At 43.0% G+C, this 17,866-nt stretch overlaps 1 protein-coding gene across 1 annotated transcript in view; it reads left to right on the top strand.

The window, feature by feature from the left end:
* Nucleotides 1–6,806: 6,806 nt before the first annotated feature.
* TERT (telomerase reverse transcriptase) overlaps nt 6,807–17,866 on the top strand; it is a 34,233-nt gene continuing 23,173 nt past the window's right edge. The window contains exons 1-4 of the mRNA XM_038128137.1: nt 6,807–7,253; nt 8,288–10,178; nt 13,101–13,296; nt 17,482–17,707. Coding sequence (XP_037984065.1) covers nt 6,948–7,253; nt 8,288–10,178; nt 13,101–13,296; nt 17,482–17,707 — 2,619 coding nt within the window. The 5' untranslated portion in view covers nt 6,807–6,947. The remainder of the gene's footprint in view (nt 7,254–8,287; nt 10,179–13,100; nt 13,297–17,481; nt 17,708–17,866) is intronic.

The raw sequence follows: 17,866 nt of genomic DNA, 5'->3' as shown, positions 1-17,866 counted from the left end.
CAGAAGGCTGCCCACTACCATAATAGAGCCTTCTACCCCTTTTATAACACTAATTATGCTTTCCTGATAGTCCCTGGTCACATTCAGCTTGTGATTAACAGGACCAAAGTACGCAGATGAACCACACCAATGAAGCGCCTACCTGGCTTTAGGCTGCTTGACAAAGACTAACCTCGGGCTCGAGACTGTGACAGGCAAATAATGCCTGGTAAAAATGTTCAGAATTAATTTTTCAAAGTCCAAAATAAGAGAAGGATAGTCCACAAGTACTTGCAGGTGTGCAAAAAATAGAAGGAGGACAAATCATCATAAAAGAAACCATCAGAGCTCTTTATAAATGCAGATTGTGGAGATGGAGATGAAAAAAAAAGAACCTTAGGGGCCAGAAACTGAGAGGCAACTACGCCCAAATACATACATAGACTCACAACAGCTTGCAAGACATTTTATGGGTACCATATGGCAAGGACTAAAAGGACAAAGTACCACTAAACAGAAAGCTGGAGGCACCAGGGGAGAAGCGATCCTACTCTTTTGACCAAACATAGGCAGGCATGAGCCACAATGCCTAAGTGTTAAAGTGCCTTTTGAATCTATTTTGTTCCTTCTGACGAAGGAGGGGAGGGTTCTAAAAAGAATAATTTAAAAAATCCAAATCAAATCAGGATTTTTAGGGACCCATTAAAAGGAGCAGTAAGAAATAGAATAGCTTAAAGAAATAGCTGAAGCAAACTGATTAGCTCCAGATATCCTTAAAAAGGAGACATCACAGTTCTCCCTTTATACTAAGAGAAAATTCTTAAATAGAATATGATGAGTTGGGAGGGACCCATCTGGATTATCAAATCCAACTCCTGGCTCTACCCAGCACCATTCCTAAGACTGACACCATGTGCCTGAGAGCATTGTCCGAACACTTCTTTAACTCTGTTAGGCTGGTACTGTTACCACTTCCCTGGGGAACCTGTTCCCTTGCCCAGCCACCCTTTGGGTGCAACACTTTTTTCCTAATAAAATCCCAATCTAACTGACTCAGCTTCATGTGGTTTACTCAAGTCTTGTCAGTGGTCACAAAAGTGACCAGAACCTTCCCATTTGCTTCCCCTTCACAAGGAAGTTTTGGACTGCAATAAAGTCTCCCCTCAGTCTCCTTTTCTCCAGACTGAACAGACAAGTGACCTCAAGCTGCTCCTCATAAAGCTCCCTCTACAGTCCCTTCACCATCCTAATTCCTCTCCTTTGATGCTCTCTAACAGCTTAATGTCTTTTTTCTATAATTCTGTAACCACTGGAAAAGTGCATCAATCCTCACACAGGGCCAAACTTCTCTTAGTGGGAGACGGGGAACAGTCAAAGACAGGGAACAGTCAGAGACTCTCACCGGGCATCTGAAAGGCTGGGCTCCTTCTGGCTCCATTTCTCAATACCTATCGTTAGATTTATTCACTCAGAGGGCTTCCCTACCCATGAGATATTAGGGAAGAGGAGGTTAGAACAGGTTGTAGGTCAGTGAATAAAATAAAATTTAAAAAAAAAAAAGAGTAAAATAAAATTCTAAAAAAAGAAAAGTTATGCAAATTTAAACAATTACAGCTCCAACCAACTAATGCCCAGCCTCTCCCTAAGCACCTTCTCCCTCCGCCTCCAGATCTCCCCTCAGCTTTTTATGCTGATCGTGACACCATATCGTACGGAATAAGCCTTGGGTCAGTTTGGGTCAGCTTTCCCAGCTGTGTCATCTCCCAGATTCCTGTGCACCTCCAGCCTCCTCACTGGTGGAGTGTTGAAGGGAGCAGAAAAGGCTCTGACACTCTGTAAACATTGCTCAGCCGTAAAAAAAAAAAAAACAAAACTCTGTGTCATCAAGACTCTTTCCAGCACAAGTTCAAAACATAGCCCTGTAATAACTAGTATGAAGATATTTAACTCTACCCCAGCCAAAACCAGCACATGGAAAATTAATTTCCCCTCGAACTCACTAATACTGAAAGACAGCATGAAACCTGAGGAAGAATGTGTCTTGAGGAAAAGCAAAGTGTGATGTACTTGGGCGTGGCTGGCTGCCAGCCAAGAGTCTGAGACAAGGATCAAAGAGCTTGGAGAGGAAATATTGGGACTGATGTATGAAAAGCAGCACTGAGCATTTGTTAAACACAATAGAAACGTTCAGTGTTTGATGGGCACAAAATATGTCTGATGCAATTAAGACCTGACTTCGAAGAGGCAGATGTGTGTTGCCCTGATTTTTTAAGATTTTCTAAGCCTTCTGATGTTTACATTCTTGTAATGAACTTTCTCACACACTTTCTGTAAATAACTCCTTGTTTTGAATTCCTTTATGCAGGAGGAGAAATTTGATGGACTGTTGGTTTGTCCAGTGTCATTGGAGAGGTGGCACTGTCACCCTCCAATCCACTGCCACTTTTAGAAAACTATAAATGTTGGAGTCAGAAAATAAACGTTCCCCTTTTTTCTTCACCTTGAGAACAGCAGTGTGCGTGTCGTTCATTTTGTGTCCTAGAGTGAAAGATTTGGGAGGAAAGGAAGGGCTGAACATCTGTTTTAAGGAGTAATAGGCAAGTAGGGAGGAGCTGAATCAAACAGTAAGCCTGGGGCTAGTGTTAGAAGAGTGATGCCATTCAGGGACCATCACGCAGTGTGAGAGACACACAGTGGCCTGGAAAAAGCATTTAAGAGGTGAAGGGACCACTGTGGCTCTGAGGGAGAGTCCCAGTCCAGAGGATTGTGGTGGACAGACACGGGAAGAGCCAGACCCATATAAGTCTGGTAACTGTGATAATAGTGCTAAAAAGGACTTGTTTCCCCACACCACATGCCCTCTGCGCAGGGTGGTCCAGAGAACCAAATCACATCTCCATTTACCAAGACCACTGTAAAGAAAACAAAGACTGCAGATACAAGCCGACAGAGGAGACAGCAAGTCACTATCACAACAGGCTTCATTCCACAGCAGATAAAAGCCATGACATGTGATGGATGCTCTCAAAAGGGATTACACGAAGCAGCTGAAGGGACGTCCTTGATTAAAGGCACATCATTGTATTATCTGTCTCAAGCTGTAGCTTCAGGTGAGACTGGCACCAAGGTCAGCCACATTGGCTAAAGATCCTCTAGTCAGTGATGACTCAGACTGATGGATGTGATGGGCCAAAAAGGGGTCTTACTCTGACAGATTGTACTGGGTCCGGCAAGGACAGAGTCACCTTTCTTCAAAGCAGTCTGTTTGTGTTCTTCTTTGGGTCTGTGACTAACAGACAACACACCCACATCTTGATATTGCTAAGCAGCGCTCGGAACGGCATCAAGTAAGCAGCGCTTGGAACATCATTTTTTTCCCACTCTGCCTCCAACGTGAGCAGACTGCAGTGGGCAAGAAACTGGGAGTGGATACAGCTGGGACAACTGACCTGAACTGACCAAAGGAATGGCCCCTTGTATCACATAATGTCATCCTCAGCAAATGTAATGTTGACTCCTCCAATGTGCCGTAGTTATCCACGTGTCCACTACTAGAGTTAGTCAACTTTCACAGCTGGGTCTTCAGATTTACTGCTAGGTAGTCCCCATGATATCCTTTGTGATTCTTGATGTCAGGTTACATATTTTCATAGCCTGTGATACAGAAACTTTCTGTCTTGACATGGGTAATCCCCGAGTTCCTTTAAACTCACTGGTAATTACCATCTAATTATAGAAACTCACCGATTTTTGTATTTTTTTTCCTCTTTCTTGAACAACATAATTCACAGTTCTTTGCCCTTGAGACTGTTCATGCTGTGTGCGAAGATTTGACACAGGAGCCTCCCTCAAAGTCCTCAGTATTGCCACAGTTCTCCTAAGTGTTCCTTCTCTATTTTTGCATTATAGACTTCCTGGCAAGCTGTTCCACTTCTGATGTTTCATGTTTCTTTCAACTATGATGAGTTATTAATCAAACTAATCTGATACTGCTTGATTTGTTTTTCACTTTTCTATTTGAACACAGCTTCAGGTTTTTGAAAGATGCCTTAATTCTTCATCTTGTGACATTTCTCCTAAGAATTTCCTTTAGCCTTCTCAAATGGAGCTTTGAAAACAGGCACATTTGCAGAAAGCTTGCCTCTTTAAATGGCCATTACTGAAGCTGGACCCAAACATACCATCTCATTTCCTTTAACTTTGTTGCTTGACCATAAAAACAGTGTTTTATTTTTATCATTCCACTATCATCATCCATTCCCAGGGTAACCCTCTTTCACAGAAGCCGGTTGTAAAGCAGGATGTGGATAAGGTTAAGTATGCCTTGAAGCATAAATTTGGTAGAGAACTGTGACCCCATTATTTGTCCAGATCAGGCTTCCCAGTAAAAGAGTGATGTAGTAGTGAGCACAGAGAACTTTCCACTAAGGGTCACTAAAGTAATTAAGGAGCCAGACAATCTGACATATGAGGAGATTGTGAGGCAGCTAGAGGAAAGGCTCAGAGGGGATCATATCAAAGGAATTGTTTAGCCCAAGGAGGAAAGGCTAAGTGGGGATCATAACAAAGTGAATAAATACAAGATGGGTCCAAATTCTTCTCAATACTATCCAATATCAGGATAAGAGGCAGTGGGCACAAATTAAAATAGAAGAAATCCCATTTAAACATGATTTTTTTGAAGTGTGATAAAGCACTGGAACAGGTTGCCCGGTGAGGTTGCAGAGTCTCCATCCTTGAGGGTATTAAAGCCTGATTTGACATGGCACTTGGCAATCTGCTCTAAGTGACCCTGCTTTAAGCAGCAAAGTGGACTAGATACCTCTATAGAGCTCTTTCAGCCTCAGCTATTCTATGTCTCTGTGATTCTATTTTCCTTATTCATCCTGCCACCCCTCCAAAAAACACCCCAAAAGCCAAAAAATCAACCTTACTCTTTTTCCATGTTACTTCATTCCCCCTCTCCCTCCTGAATTCTCTCCCCAGCCCAATGGTAGACACACAGAAAAACACGTGGTACCTGTGAAAAGAAAGAGGAAAGAGCCCCCTCTTAGCTTGGCTGCAGCAGCCCTCTCCCCCTCCACCACTGCTGTGGTTATTGCCACCAAGCAAGCATCAGGAAGAGGCACAGGCTGGGACCTGCCAGTGACTGGTGGAGATTAATTAATCCCTTTTTTTCCTTTTCCTCTTACTTTCTTCCTGAATGTGCTTCTCACAGGAAATGGTGAAACTTATGTTTGCCACAGGCAACATTCTACCTTAAGGGTGCTGTCACCTTCGGAGCAACAGAGATATGGGGGGAAATACATGTCAAATAGATCCTTCAGAGGTCAGAGCAAGGGCATCAGCTTTATCACTACCCTAGGTGCAGATGCTGATGTATTCAGACTGTCTACAAATCCCCTGCCCCACTGCACTATCCCCTGCAGTGGCAGTGCAGTGTTTCAGTTACAGCCTCGCTGAGGTCCCATGAAGCCTGGTGTTATTGCTCTGCCTCCCTTTGGAATGCCAGCTGGTGCTGTTAAGGGCTAGAAGAGTCTGGCAAGCCTCAACTTGTAGGTCACAAGGTGCCAGGGAGTTGACTCCTCAGCCATGCTGATGTTAGGAGATGAGCTGCTTTAGTCCCAGAAACAATTTAATTGTTTTAGTAGGAAAGGAGGCCAGTCCTCCATGAGCAGAGGGATGCAGACCTCACTCCCTAGTTTTTAAAGGCTTCACTAGAGGACAGGAAGGTACACATTGCTCTGTCTCAGCAGACCCACAACTTCTACACGTCTGTCCCTGCCACTGGTGAATAATTACTCACTGCATGACACCACCTCTACCAGGGACAAGACTGTCCATGACCACAGGAACACTAACATCTCCCTTCACCTAGTGACACACCTGAAAAAATAACCTTCTCTACCATGGGATCTGTTGGATGACTCCTCTCAAAGATGAGGTACTCTCTAATCTTTGGGAAGGAGAGAACTCTGTTGTACTTCTGCAAGATACTCACAGCAACCTAACTATGAAGCCTGGGTAGAAGACAGTCAGTCACCTCACCCTCCCACCCTGGTAGAGGGTTAACTCCATCTTGCCCAAACATTTACGCAAAAGTTCTGGGTTTGTTGAATTTATGCGATGTGTCATGCCACATTTTCTTGCAAAGGTTTTTGGAAATTCAAGTAGCATATATCGCCCAGATGATTTTCATGGCTTTCCAACACTTGACAGAACTCAAGGACAGGACTCCTTATGGGAACAGTGTTGGCTGAGCAATTTGTATTTCTCCCAGCATCCCCTGTTATTGCACAGACATTTCACATATATTGTCCTTGTCCATGGCAAGGGTATTGGAAGTAGAGCACCTCTGAAGTCCCTTCCAACTCAAACCATGCTATAATTCTAGGATTTCTACTCAATCACCTGGAAGGCACACAGGGCCTAGAGACCTGCACTTCCCCAGGACTCCGCTGCAATCTCTTTCACAGTCTGGCATCAAGTGTTCTATCATGAAGTCTTCAGATATCAAGGCAAATTTGGAGTAGGAGGTTACACACTACCGCAAGCAATTTGGCTTCTTCATTTATGAGTTTGATGAAAAAGTACAGGGTGAACCACTTCGGTATTTGTAGGGTTTAGTCTGTTCATCTCCACCATAACCTCTCCTACAGTTGCTCTTATTTTTTTAGATGGATCCCCAATGGAGTGCTGATGCTGAGGGAAAAAAAGCGTTCCTCGGAGAGGAATCGTCCAGCTGCGACCCCCGCGGCGGCGCTGGACAGCGGCCTCGGGCCCCGCCCCGGCCGCCCCGGCCCCGCCCGCCGCTGCTCCGCGGCCACGCGGAGGGCACCGGTCCGCGGCAGCCGCGCCGCCGCTTTAAAAGGATGCCGTGGCTGGTTTCTTCTCCTCCTGCCTCTCTAGGCAGGAGAACTTAACACTTTAATTTGTTTATCAATTAATCGCTGAGCAGCTGCTCTGCGATGCCCGGCGGGCGAGCGGCGCGGTCGGAGGGGCTCCGCGGCCGCGCCAGGTGGACCCGCGCCCCCTTTGGCCGCAACATGGCGGGCCGGGAGCCCTTCACGGCCGTGCTGTCCGCGCTGCACCGCTGCTACGCTGAGGCCTTCCCGCTGGAGACCTTCGTCCGGCGGCTGGGGGACGGCGGCGCCGGGGACGCCGAGGTGCTGCGGGCCGACGACGGCCCCGGCTACCGCAACTTTGTGGGGCAGTGCCTCGTGTGCGTCCCCCGCGGCGCCCGCGCCATCCCCCGGCCCTTCTCCTTCCAGCAGGTAGGAAGGGGCTCGGGGGCGAGAGCCCTGTCGGGGCTTCCCTGGGACGGCGCTTCCCGCGCTCCGTGCGTGCGCGGGGGTGGCGCGGCGGCCCTTGGCCCCCGGTGGCTGCTGCCGGGCGGGCCTGGCCGGCTCCCACAGCCGTCCGCCGCTCCGTCCTGGCCCCAGAAGGCAGCGGGGAGCGGTGGGAATCAGTCCCTGCCTCTTCTTGGGGGTGGGAGAGCGAGGCCCAGGTGCCGGTGAAGGGCGGGCGGGGAGCGCTGCGGGTCTGCGTGCGTAGGGCTCCCTGACTGACTCCCTGCCTGCCCATGTGGGTAGGGATGAACAAGCCGAAGGTGGCCGGGGAGCGACTGGGCACGGAGAGTGCCCCAGTCTTGAGAGATTAAAGAAGAGGCGGGTAGAACGGGTTGCAGGTCGGTGTTTAAGCGGAGGAAAAGCTTTTCAGAGAGGGAGGACCGCTTTTTTCTAGCGCCATATGAGGGAAACGGTGTTGTGGTAGGAAGCACAACAAACCCAGGGCATGGATGCTGCAAACCCAGGGCAACTTGTTGAATGGGTTTTGGAATTGTGTGCCGAGTCGTTTCGTTGAATTTTCCTTTGCATGAAAGGAAATGGAGGCCTCAAGAAAATTAGCGTTAGTTCCCTGGAGGTTGGAGCCTGCGCGAGCACGTATGCGTGCCTGCAAATGTGGATCTGCGAACACCCATTCACTGGAGGCAGTGGAGTCTGAGCTGCTGGGGGATTCAACGGGAATAATGCAGGGCGTTTCCTGGGCATAAAAACCAGGATCAAAAGGGCAGATGTTAAAAAGACTTCCTTCAAGTCGTCGGCTTACGTTGCTACATATGAACATCTTGCATTACGCTTGGAAAATCCTAATTTTTGAGTATGATGTTTGTGAGTAATTAATACTGCTTTGAAAATTGGTGTCTAGGGCTGTGTATCTTTGGATGTGTTTTTCTTAAAAGGGTATACTGTGGTTTATGGAAGAGTAAGTGAAAAAAGCTAATTTTCTTTTTTTGTTGTTTCTTCAGTTATCTAGTCAGAGTGAGGTCACCGCGAGAGTCGTTCAGAGACTGTGTGAAAAAAAGAAGAAGAATGTCCTTGCATATGGATACTCCTTACCGGATGAAAACAGTTCTCAATTCCCAGTCATGCCAGTTTCAAAGATACACAGCTACCTACCCAATACTGCCACAGAAACTCTTTGTATCAGCGGCTTCTGGGAGACCCTGTTGAGCCGTATAGGGGATGATGTGATGATGTATGTATTGGAACACTGTGCAGTCTTTATGCTGGTTCCCCCTAGTAATTGTTACCAAGTTTGTGGGCAACCAATTTACGAACTTATTTCACATAGCGTAGACTCATCCCTGGTATTTGTTAGACAAAGGTTCTCAAAGTATAAACGTACTAGCTTGCTTAAATATATGCGAAAAAGGCTTATGTTTCATAGAAATTATCTTTTAAAGTCATACAGACAAAGATGCGAAGTTGATGTCTCCAGAATGAGAAATGAAAGAAAGAACAAGACACTAAGCTTAGTGCCCACTGACCAGTGTTCTGCAAAAGCTGTTTCTAAAGCAAGCAAACAGATCAGAATGGTTACTGAAGATCAGGAAAAACAGAGTCACTCCAGTTCATGTCTTTCAGCCACAGCTCCATCTCTGAAAAGGAAGATTCATAGAGAAGAAGAATCTGAAATTCCAGCCAAGAGGGCAAAAATAGGAGAGAAAGTGAGAGAGGAAAAGGCTTGTAGTCTTGTTCCTGATGTAAACCAAAGTAGCTTAGAGAGCTCTGAAACTGGATATGTAGCACCACGTTCTGAAAGTGTCATTAAAACCCTCCATATTTCTGAAAGAAGTAACAGTGCTGTGTCTGGTCCTTGTTTAGTTCACACATCTCGTGGCAGGAGGAAGTTTGTGGCAGGCTCTCTTCTGCAGAGATTTCAGAGTAACAAGCCTTTAGAGTCCAACACTGAAATGCAAGCAGAATTCTGTAGGAAAAGAGTAGAGATTCGTATGTATGAATCTCAGCTGGCTTCAGGACAAACCAAACCTGTGGAGGGTACTTCAGAACGCAGAGAGCAGGAAAGTCCCCAGCCTCATTTATCAAAGAAGTTACCAAATAGACTCCTGAGTTCTGCAGCATACATTGGGAGGAAGTCTCTTCTGTATTCTTGCAGGAGTTTCCAAGAATGTTTTCCTAAATCATTTGTATTGAATCGCTTGCAGGGCTCTGAGGCAGGTGGAAGACGGCTTATAGAAGCTATATTCTTAAACCAAAATCAGGTGCAGCAAAGGCATAACCAAAGTCTGCCAAAACCCAAGCGGAGAAAGAAGAAGTTGTCCAAACGCTACCGGCAGATGAGGCATACCTTTCAGAAACTGCTGATTAACCATGGAAAGTGTGCTTACTTAGCTCTCTTGAGAAAAAATTGCCCCGTTTGGATATCTGAAATCACTATGAAAAAAATCAAACTGTCTTGTCAGGCAGCCTTGCCTGGGGATGCAGAGGTTCAGAAGCAAGCAGAACAGTTTGCGCAAGAGCCTGCTAAGTGTGTGACAAGCAGCAGATGTGAATCTGGTCACACTGATGTGCCAGACAACTTAGGTGCTCCCCTCGCAGAATCTCTGCGTGGGGAGTTGCTGCCCAGTGAGGAGCAAAACCCGCAAGAGGCACGTGATTCAGTCCTCATGGAGCTCCTCAAGCAGCACAGCAGCCACTGGCAGGTGTACATGTTTGTGAGGGATTGCCTGGAGAAGGTCATTCCTGCTGAGCTTTGGGGTTCAAACCACAACAAGTGCCGGTTTCTAAAAAATGTCAAAGTGTTCATTTCCAGGGGGAGGTTTGCTAAGGTTTCGTTGCAGGAGTTGATGTGGAGGATGAGAGTGAATGACTGCATGTGGCTTCGTCTAGGCAAAGGTACTTCTTATATTAAAGAACTAAGTGGTGGGGCTGTCAGATGATTGGTGTTTATGGTTAAGGTGGGAAGGGGGGGGATATTGAATCTGGACTCAGAATTGCTGAGTTCATTGGTAATAAGCATAGCTGAGACGGCAAACCTGGTAGCATTTGTAACTGATGGTGGAAGGACTCTTAAGCTTGTCTTCCTTCCAAAACTTGTTTGCATTCATGCTGTTTGTGTTTAATAGAATGATGTTTTCATAAACATGAATTCGGAACCTGGGCTAAACAAAAACCAAAACTCTTTCTCATCCACTTCTACTATCCAAATTGCAGTAACTCAGAAAATCTATTGAAGTGTGACCTGAGCATGTGAGGAATAAACGCTGTCTGCCTGTTTGTTACTGTAGGAGTTCAGAAAGAACTAAAAACAAATTAAGACCCTTGCAGTGGCATGGGTTCCTCTGCTATGGGAGTTAAAAAAAACAGGTATTTTTACTTCCTCACAACAGCCTGTGAGAAAGATATGAGACCTATTCAGTACAGGGATTGCCTGCTATAGAATCACAGAATGGTTTGAATTTGAAGTGACTTTGAAGATCTAGTTCCATCCTCCTTGTCATGTGCAGGAACACCTTCCACTAGATCAGGTTGTTTAGAACCCCATTCAGCCTGTCCTTGAATCTTCCAGGGCTGGGACATGCACAACCTCTCTGGGCAATCTGTTCCAGTGCCTTACCACCCTCACACCCTCACCCTAACATGTAATCTGAACCTACTTTTTTTCAGTTTAAAACCTTTCCCCCTTGTCCTGTCATGTCCATGTGAAAAGGGCTGTCATCATCCATCACCTTCTCTAGAGCCCTTCTCTAGGATCAAGAGAGCCTTACTGAGCCCTGCTTCAGCCTGGCTAATTGGTGGTGCAGAAGTCCCCAGGCTAAGCAGTCCCTGGCTAAAAAGCTCTCATGAGGGCAACAGCTGGTTGCTCCAGGTTGTATATGAATCCATTTCTCTTTAATCCTCTTTTCAAATGGTAGGTCAGTCTTCCTTTCCTTGAGTTTGTTCTTCAGAGTCTATCCCAGGATTTAAATCTAGGCTGAAGCCATTGTTGATTGCTGTAGGATCTGGTGCATATTTTAATTTTTCTGTGCTTCTGTTCTTCATCTATTGCAATATGGATTGCACTCCCTTAGCTGGTATGCTTACAGTGTTTATTCTTACCTGGTATTGTACTTGGATCCTGCAGTAATGCGAGCTGAAAATGGTATTCTTTTGTTATAAGGTGCAATAAGTTTTGAAGCTGTTACAGGCTCTTTCAAGTGTAGGAGGAGGAAGATCAAAAGTCTGATGTTTGAGAACTGATGTCAAAAGTAAGGGAGGTTACACTTCATAAGAAACTCTTAATTCTAGGAAACAGTATTTCTTTATTCAGATACTGTGGTTCAAAAGCACACTTTGCAAAATGCTGAGGAGTTAAATATTTAAAAAGGTTTTATTGTAAAATATGTGTGTGATTCATAGTAATTTGGAACATCTGATCTTTGAAAAATGCCCTATTCCTGGCCATATTCCAGGCAGAGCAATATATAGGCTTATTTTTAATTTTCATGGAAGTACTCTCATGTGCTTGATGTTTAAACATACTTTGAATTGGTTTGCTGCACTGTAGGTGGGGTTGTTTTTTCCTCCAAAAGTAGTAGTGGTTTCTTGACAATTTCCTGAATTATGATTATTGTTTACATCTGTTGTCAATAACTTAGAAAAGAAATAATCTGTTTCCAGGGCAGCTATCTATCAGCATCCCGATTCAACTTGCATATTACAACTCTTCAGTTAAAAGTTTTTCCAGCAGTGAAATTTTTCCTTGATGTTAACTGGCTTCTGTTGAAGTAGTTCTAGTCTTTTTTTAAGTGCTGTAAATACATGAAAATATTTGTGCCCTGGAGCATGCAAAAACGAAACAGAGTTGAAAACTGAAAATTTATTTCCATTTAATAAATTTTACTGTCAGGTCTGTTGCATCAAAGTTAAGCTTTTTTAACACATTCATGCCATAACCATGATTTGTGCTAAGCAGCTAAACTAATATTTCTGTGTAGTTTCTTTAAGAATCCTGTTGCATTTGGGCTAAATTCTACTCTTCAAATGTAATTAGAAAAATTATAACTGGAAGTTGGCCAAAACATCAGTGTTGTAGCCCAGGGTCTTATTCTCTGTTTATCTGTATTTAGACCCAATTACATATCTATGTGACCTTAAATTCGACAGTAGTTAGGAATGCTGTAGGTTCGTAATTGTTGTCCCATCTAAACGTTGGAAGTATTGATAGACTTTGGGTGATTTGTATTTTTTGTTTTTCTTTGACTGCAACAATAAGTTTTATATAGGATGTCTGAAATAAAGCCTAACCCTATAATTAGTTCATTTTCATGTAATTGGGAAATCTGAATATCATTCTTACCTCCAAATCATCCCAGTTTACTTTTGCTAATTTTTACAGTATACCTTTGTTATTTTCAGTCTTTTGCTTCCTTTTTTTTTTAAAGTTTTATATCGTCATAGACTTGTTTCTTTTTATTTTACCTCTCATTTCACAATAATCTTGCCTTTGTGCATTAAAGATCTTGCACAATCGATGTTGGGGTAAGAAAGTAAGTGTTTGGGCTACTTTTGGAAAGTGGCATGTATTTGAATCCTCTATGTCTGTTTGTCATTGCAGATTAGTTCCTGTGTTTATGCTTTAAGCTTGGGTCAGTTATGTTATTTAATGCCCTGAAAATTTGGAATGTCACCTGCGTAATTGTTTGTACTTAACCTTTTTTCTTTCTCATGACCTCAAGCTAGGGCAAGAATGTTATCCAAGTTGTTTGTGTGTTCTGTTTCTTTACTCATGCTAAGAGTTGATAGTTACTATAACTACCTTTGAATTATTTATTGAAGGTGATCACTTTGTTCCTGCCGATGAACATTGTTTCCGTGAAGAACTTTTGGCCAAATTCGTGTACTGGCTGATGGGTACCTATGTTGTTGAGTTGCTCAGATCATTTTTCTATATCACCGAGACCATGTTCCAGAAAAACATGCTCTTCTACTACCGAAAGTTTATCTGGGGCAAGTTACAGAACATTGGAATTAGGTAACACTAGAAAACTAATTAACCTTTAATGGGTACATAGAAATCATGTGTTTTGTTGTGTAAAGGTATATTTCTGCTTTAATTTATTGCCCATTTATCTTCACTTTATTTGCTTCATTTCCCAGAGGAAAATTCAACCTGTGATTGTAGCATACACAGTTAGTAATTTCAGAAATATTTTGTGTGAGAAAACTAATTCAAATTGAGACTTCTTTATTAGAAATCTTTGCAATACAGTATGAAGAGGATTTTGTTATAAGTTCAGTTTTTATACCTTTTAACAATGAGTAAAGCATAGTGATAGAATCCCAAAGTAACCTTTTAAAATCAAAGTTCATTTTAAAAATACCCAATTTCCTTCAACTACTTTAATTTAGAAAAAAGAAAAAACAAGGCTCTGCTGAATTGCTGTAATACTCTATTAATAAAAATCAGACAGTAGCCTTGTGGGTTTAGGGTTTTTTTCCCAAAGGTTAAGGATTTTGGAAGCCACAGCTCCTTTTTTAGTATGGCTGGGATTCCATGCTGGTTTTTTTGGTCTTAAAAATGCATGCATGTATTTAAGTTAGAGCATTATTTAAGACAAAATTTTAAACAATTGAGAAAATAGGCAATTTTAATGAACAGTGTTGTGCACCCATCTTCTTAGTTCACATCTATCAAGTTTTCATTATAAATTGCTGGTATCTGAGAGAGCTTTGGAACTGTGAAAAATTAGCATACTTAATGTCTTGTGTTTTAGTGGCTGTTTTGTAATGGTGAACCTTTTGCTTTTGCTCTGATCCTTTGGTCCACAATGTTATATGTGTGATTTTTCCCCGTCCTGCCCCGTCCCTCCCTGATTTCAGCATTGATATCTCCAGTGCCACTCTTTCATTTGTGTTTGCACTTAATGGGGTCTTGATCTTGTTTGCAGTTGTAGCACAGAAAATGCACTTTGAATAGTAGTAAAATGTAATTTTCAGTCCCACACTTTGTTTGTCTTGTCTTCAAACTAACAGCTGTAGTGTTGCAATTAGTGTTTTATGCAGTTTCAATGTATTTAAAGACTGTTTTTTGGCACAAAAAATGATCAAGTACTGACTTTCACATAGTAGAGATACTATGTGAAATAAAAAATAATAGAAGTAGTAAATAATAGATTTTTTTGGTGTGGTTTGTGGTTAAAAGCAAACAACTTGGGATTTAGCTCTTTTGTTTGTGTTCCCAGTTTCCCAGAAAATCTCAATGTGTAAGGTGCTTTGAACTCAAAAGACCTTAATCTGGGGTCTTGTTTCTTCTGATTTCCTCCCCACATATTTCCTTACCATGCAGGAAACCCCTTCTCACCTTTTGCTTGGTAGGTCTCTAAACTTGTTGGAACTTGGGAAGCATTTCCCAAGGAAATGCTGCTGCGTGCTTGCCAAAGGCGTGTCCTAAGAACAGGATGTTTGCTTCTGGCTGCAGGAATCATAGTTTATAAGGACTTTGAGTCTCATTCCAACAGCTGCAGTTAAGCTTCACTGTCAGGGCTTTCAGCTCTGCTCTTTCATGTGTGATGTGTTACATGAAGTCTGCCACGAGTCCAGCTTCCTTCATTCATAGAGGTGGCCAGCTGCCAGCTTCACATAGGAGGAAAGAAATTAGAATATAGGTCTTTAGAGATACTGGGACACAAGGTATTTAGGACAGCTGTGGCCATTTTGAGGCTGTTCAGACACTGTCTGCTCTTAACCAGCCAGGCACTGCTGGTGAAGTAGTGCTGAAGGCTATTGAGCTGCTTCCATCTTCTCTGGAGGAGGAGTGTCTGGTGACCTCAGTTGTTGCCCTAATGGATGTTCTGTGGTTATTCTGGTTCTCCTCAGCTGGAGCTGCTCAAGGCAGTTGCTCTGAGCTGGTTTGCAGGAAGGCATTGGTAGCCACTGATTCCTGTTGAGTACTTCTGCATCCTCCTTTAGAAGAAGAGAATGTATGGAACTGGCTGGACTGAGTGGACCTGGACCTTACTTGTGAGCTCACCTTTGCATTGACAGCATTGTCATTAGGGAGTAAATCCTCATCTTGAAGGACTGTCCTTTTGAGTAGATCGTCCTGGATAGAATCCCACTCAAGGATATGGAACAGGATTCTGAGAGGGGCCCTGGATCTGTATGGTAGCCTTGCTGTATTGGTGGAGATCAACGTGTGCTGTCATTGTGAACAGACAACTTTGTGTTAATTTCTGTAGCTATACCAAACTTCAGTCCCCAAATTAAAAGCAGAATTTGCTAAGAAAAAATCAGTATTTTGTGATACAGTTGCTTCAAGTTAAATAGCCTGCAGAATGTAAAGTTATGTGTTAAAAATAATGAACACAGTGTTGTGGTGAGAACACCTGTTTTCCTAAAGCTCATGCCATCCCTGCCCTTGCCACACAGTGCCTGCTGAGGATTAAAAACACTGCAGAAATTCTGAATCTTCCCCATCAGATTGAGGTGAGATATCAAAAGACAGCAGGACCATCTAGTCAAATTCCTTCAAATTTCAGTGCTTAAGAGCATTGTGAGTGCCAGTGAGAGCAGCATGCTTCAGTGGCTGCTAGATTAGTGCACATTCAAAATCATCAGTGCTGCTATAAATGCCTTGACATTAGCAGTGAATGTTGCTGCAAGCAAAATGGCATCTCCAGCTGGCCAGAGGGAGCAGTGAAGATCTGCCAATAACTGGCCTTTGTCTTCACTTTCAAAGGAAGCCATATTTTTAGTATAGTGATAGAGGTTCATTGGGGTTTTTCTTTCTGGTCTTGTGAGCTGTAAAGGGAGGGAAATTTGATCATTAAGTTTTTTTTGTTGAACTGGAGTGAATTGTTTTATACTGGTTGTCTGTCTAATAGTGTAGTAGATGTTGTGTTCAGCAAAGAATGTAATTCTATAAAGAGTAGTGATCCACTGTGGAAAAGCAATAATTTCTGCTTTCCTTTGGGCAGCATCTCTACCAGGAATTTAATTGGAAAATTTGAATATTAATTCTCAAAACTCTCAGTAGCTCAACTCACTGGCCTTGCATGCCGCTATACCTTCTAGGTGTCATCACTATATCCCTCAGATGCCAAGAGTCCCAAGCAGCAGGAGCTTGTATTTGAGCAGTGTAGACATACAAAGGAAGTATTTGCGTGCCTCTCTTACCTGCATTCTTGGCTTCTCAGGTGTCTCCTAGAGCATCTTTACCCAGGTTTCCACCACTCACCCACTGCCTTTTGTAATAGCGTGGCCTCCTTTTGCTAAACCAGCCTATTGGATTGTGTGGGATGTAAAAAGCCATCATGCAAATTTAGATTGATGTCCAGTCTTTTGTGAGGACTTAAATTGCCTCCCTTACTTTCCAGGGTAATATCATAGCTGTTAGTCTGTAGGGCACATTTTGTACATCTGAACAATGCAGCCAGTGCAGGAGATTTATCCCGGTCTTTTATGTTGCAGGTAGGGTACTTTAACTCTGCATCTTAAGTAAAAACAAGGGCTTTTGCTCCACCACCATCTTCCTGATTCATTGTATGAAAAAGTATTGATTTTGATTTTTTCACGGCACTGTAAGTCCTGAGGGGGGGATCTGAGAGGAAAACACATTTCCCATTAAGGTGAGCTTGGGAAGCCCAGAACCTGTGACTTGGGCACCTTTGGTTCTTCATTATTGTCTGCTGTTTGCTTCAACTGACTCATCAGAGTCCTGGATACCTAAAGCCCTTATGTTGTCTGTGTATCCCAGCACCTAATAAGTGATAGATCCCCTGACTCTTAGGAGTAGAATAGCCATTACAACTTGTATGTTCTTCCCAGGAGCTGTCTTAGAGTAGTTTTCAGAAGGTTCTTTTCAACTGTGTTAATGCCTTTCAAACTTCTGAAACCATGAGCAATATCCAACCTCCCGTTTCTTGCATAAAACATATTTCATAGTGTTCATATGTATTCCACGAACCAGTGCTTAAATTTAGTGTTAAGAAGGGTTTTTATTTTCATTAAGCAGAAATATGTGGTTTCTTTTTGTATTACATTGTCATTAAGATACTGTGATATTGTTCTGAATTTCAGAATTTCATGTCACTTTCTGTAGAGGTTAGTATTTGTATTATCTTAGAAAAATATTTGGCTTTAGTTATGGTAAAGACATTAAATGTTTTACTTTTCTGCCTTTCCTGTTGCTCACACTAAGTGTATATTTGTATTTTAGAAACCATTTTGTCAGAGTACAGCTACGGCCTCTGTCTTCAGAGGAGATTGAAACTATCTGTCAAAAAAAATTTGTTCCTATGGCATCAAAGCTCCGGTTTATTCCAAAACCAAATGGGTTGAGACCCATAGTAAAAGTGAGCGGTATTGTCGAACCACGAGCACTCAGCAAGGAAAGCAGAGAAAAGAAGGTTTTTATTTTCTTCATTGTTTTATATGCATTTGATGTAGGTAACTAATAAATGGAGTAAGGATTTTTGTTACATAAAACTAGTTTTAACATGGTGGACTGTAGCATTCTGATCAAAATGGCTGAATGGGTCTGTTGCAGCTTAACTTCTCCCTTTCCAAAGCTTAATTTCCACAAGCCTTCCATTCCAGGATCG

This window comes from Motacilla alba, chromosome 2 (genome assembly GCF_015832195.1).
Source record: "Motacilla alba alba isolate MOTALB_02 chromosome 2, Motacilla_alba_V1.0_pri, whole genome shotgun sequence".
In the NCBI taxonomy this organism is placed as follows: Eukaryota; Metazoa; Chordata; class Aves; order Passeriformes; family Motacillidae; genus Motacilla; species Motacilla alba.
Note: the sequence above shows the minus strand (reverse complement) of the source record. Positions and strands in the feature narration are given on the sequence as shown.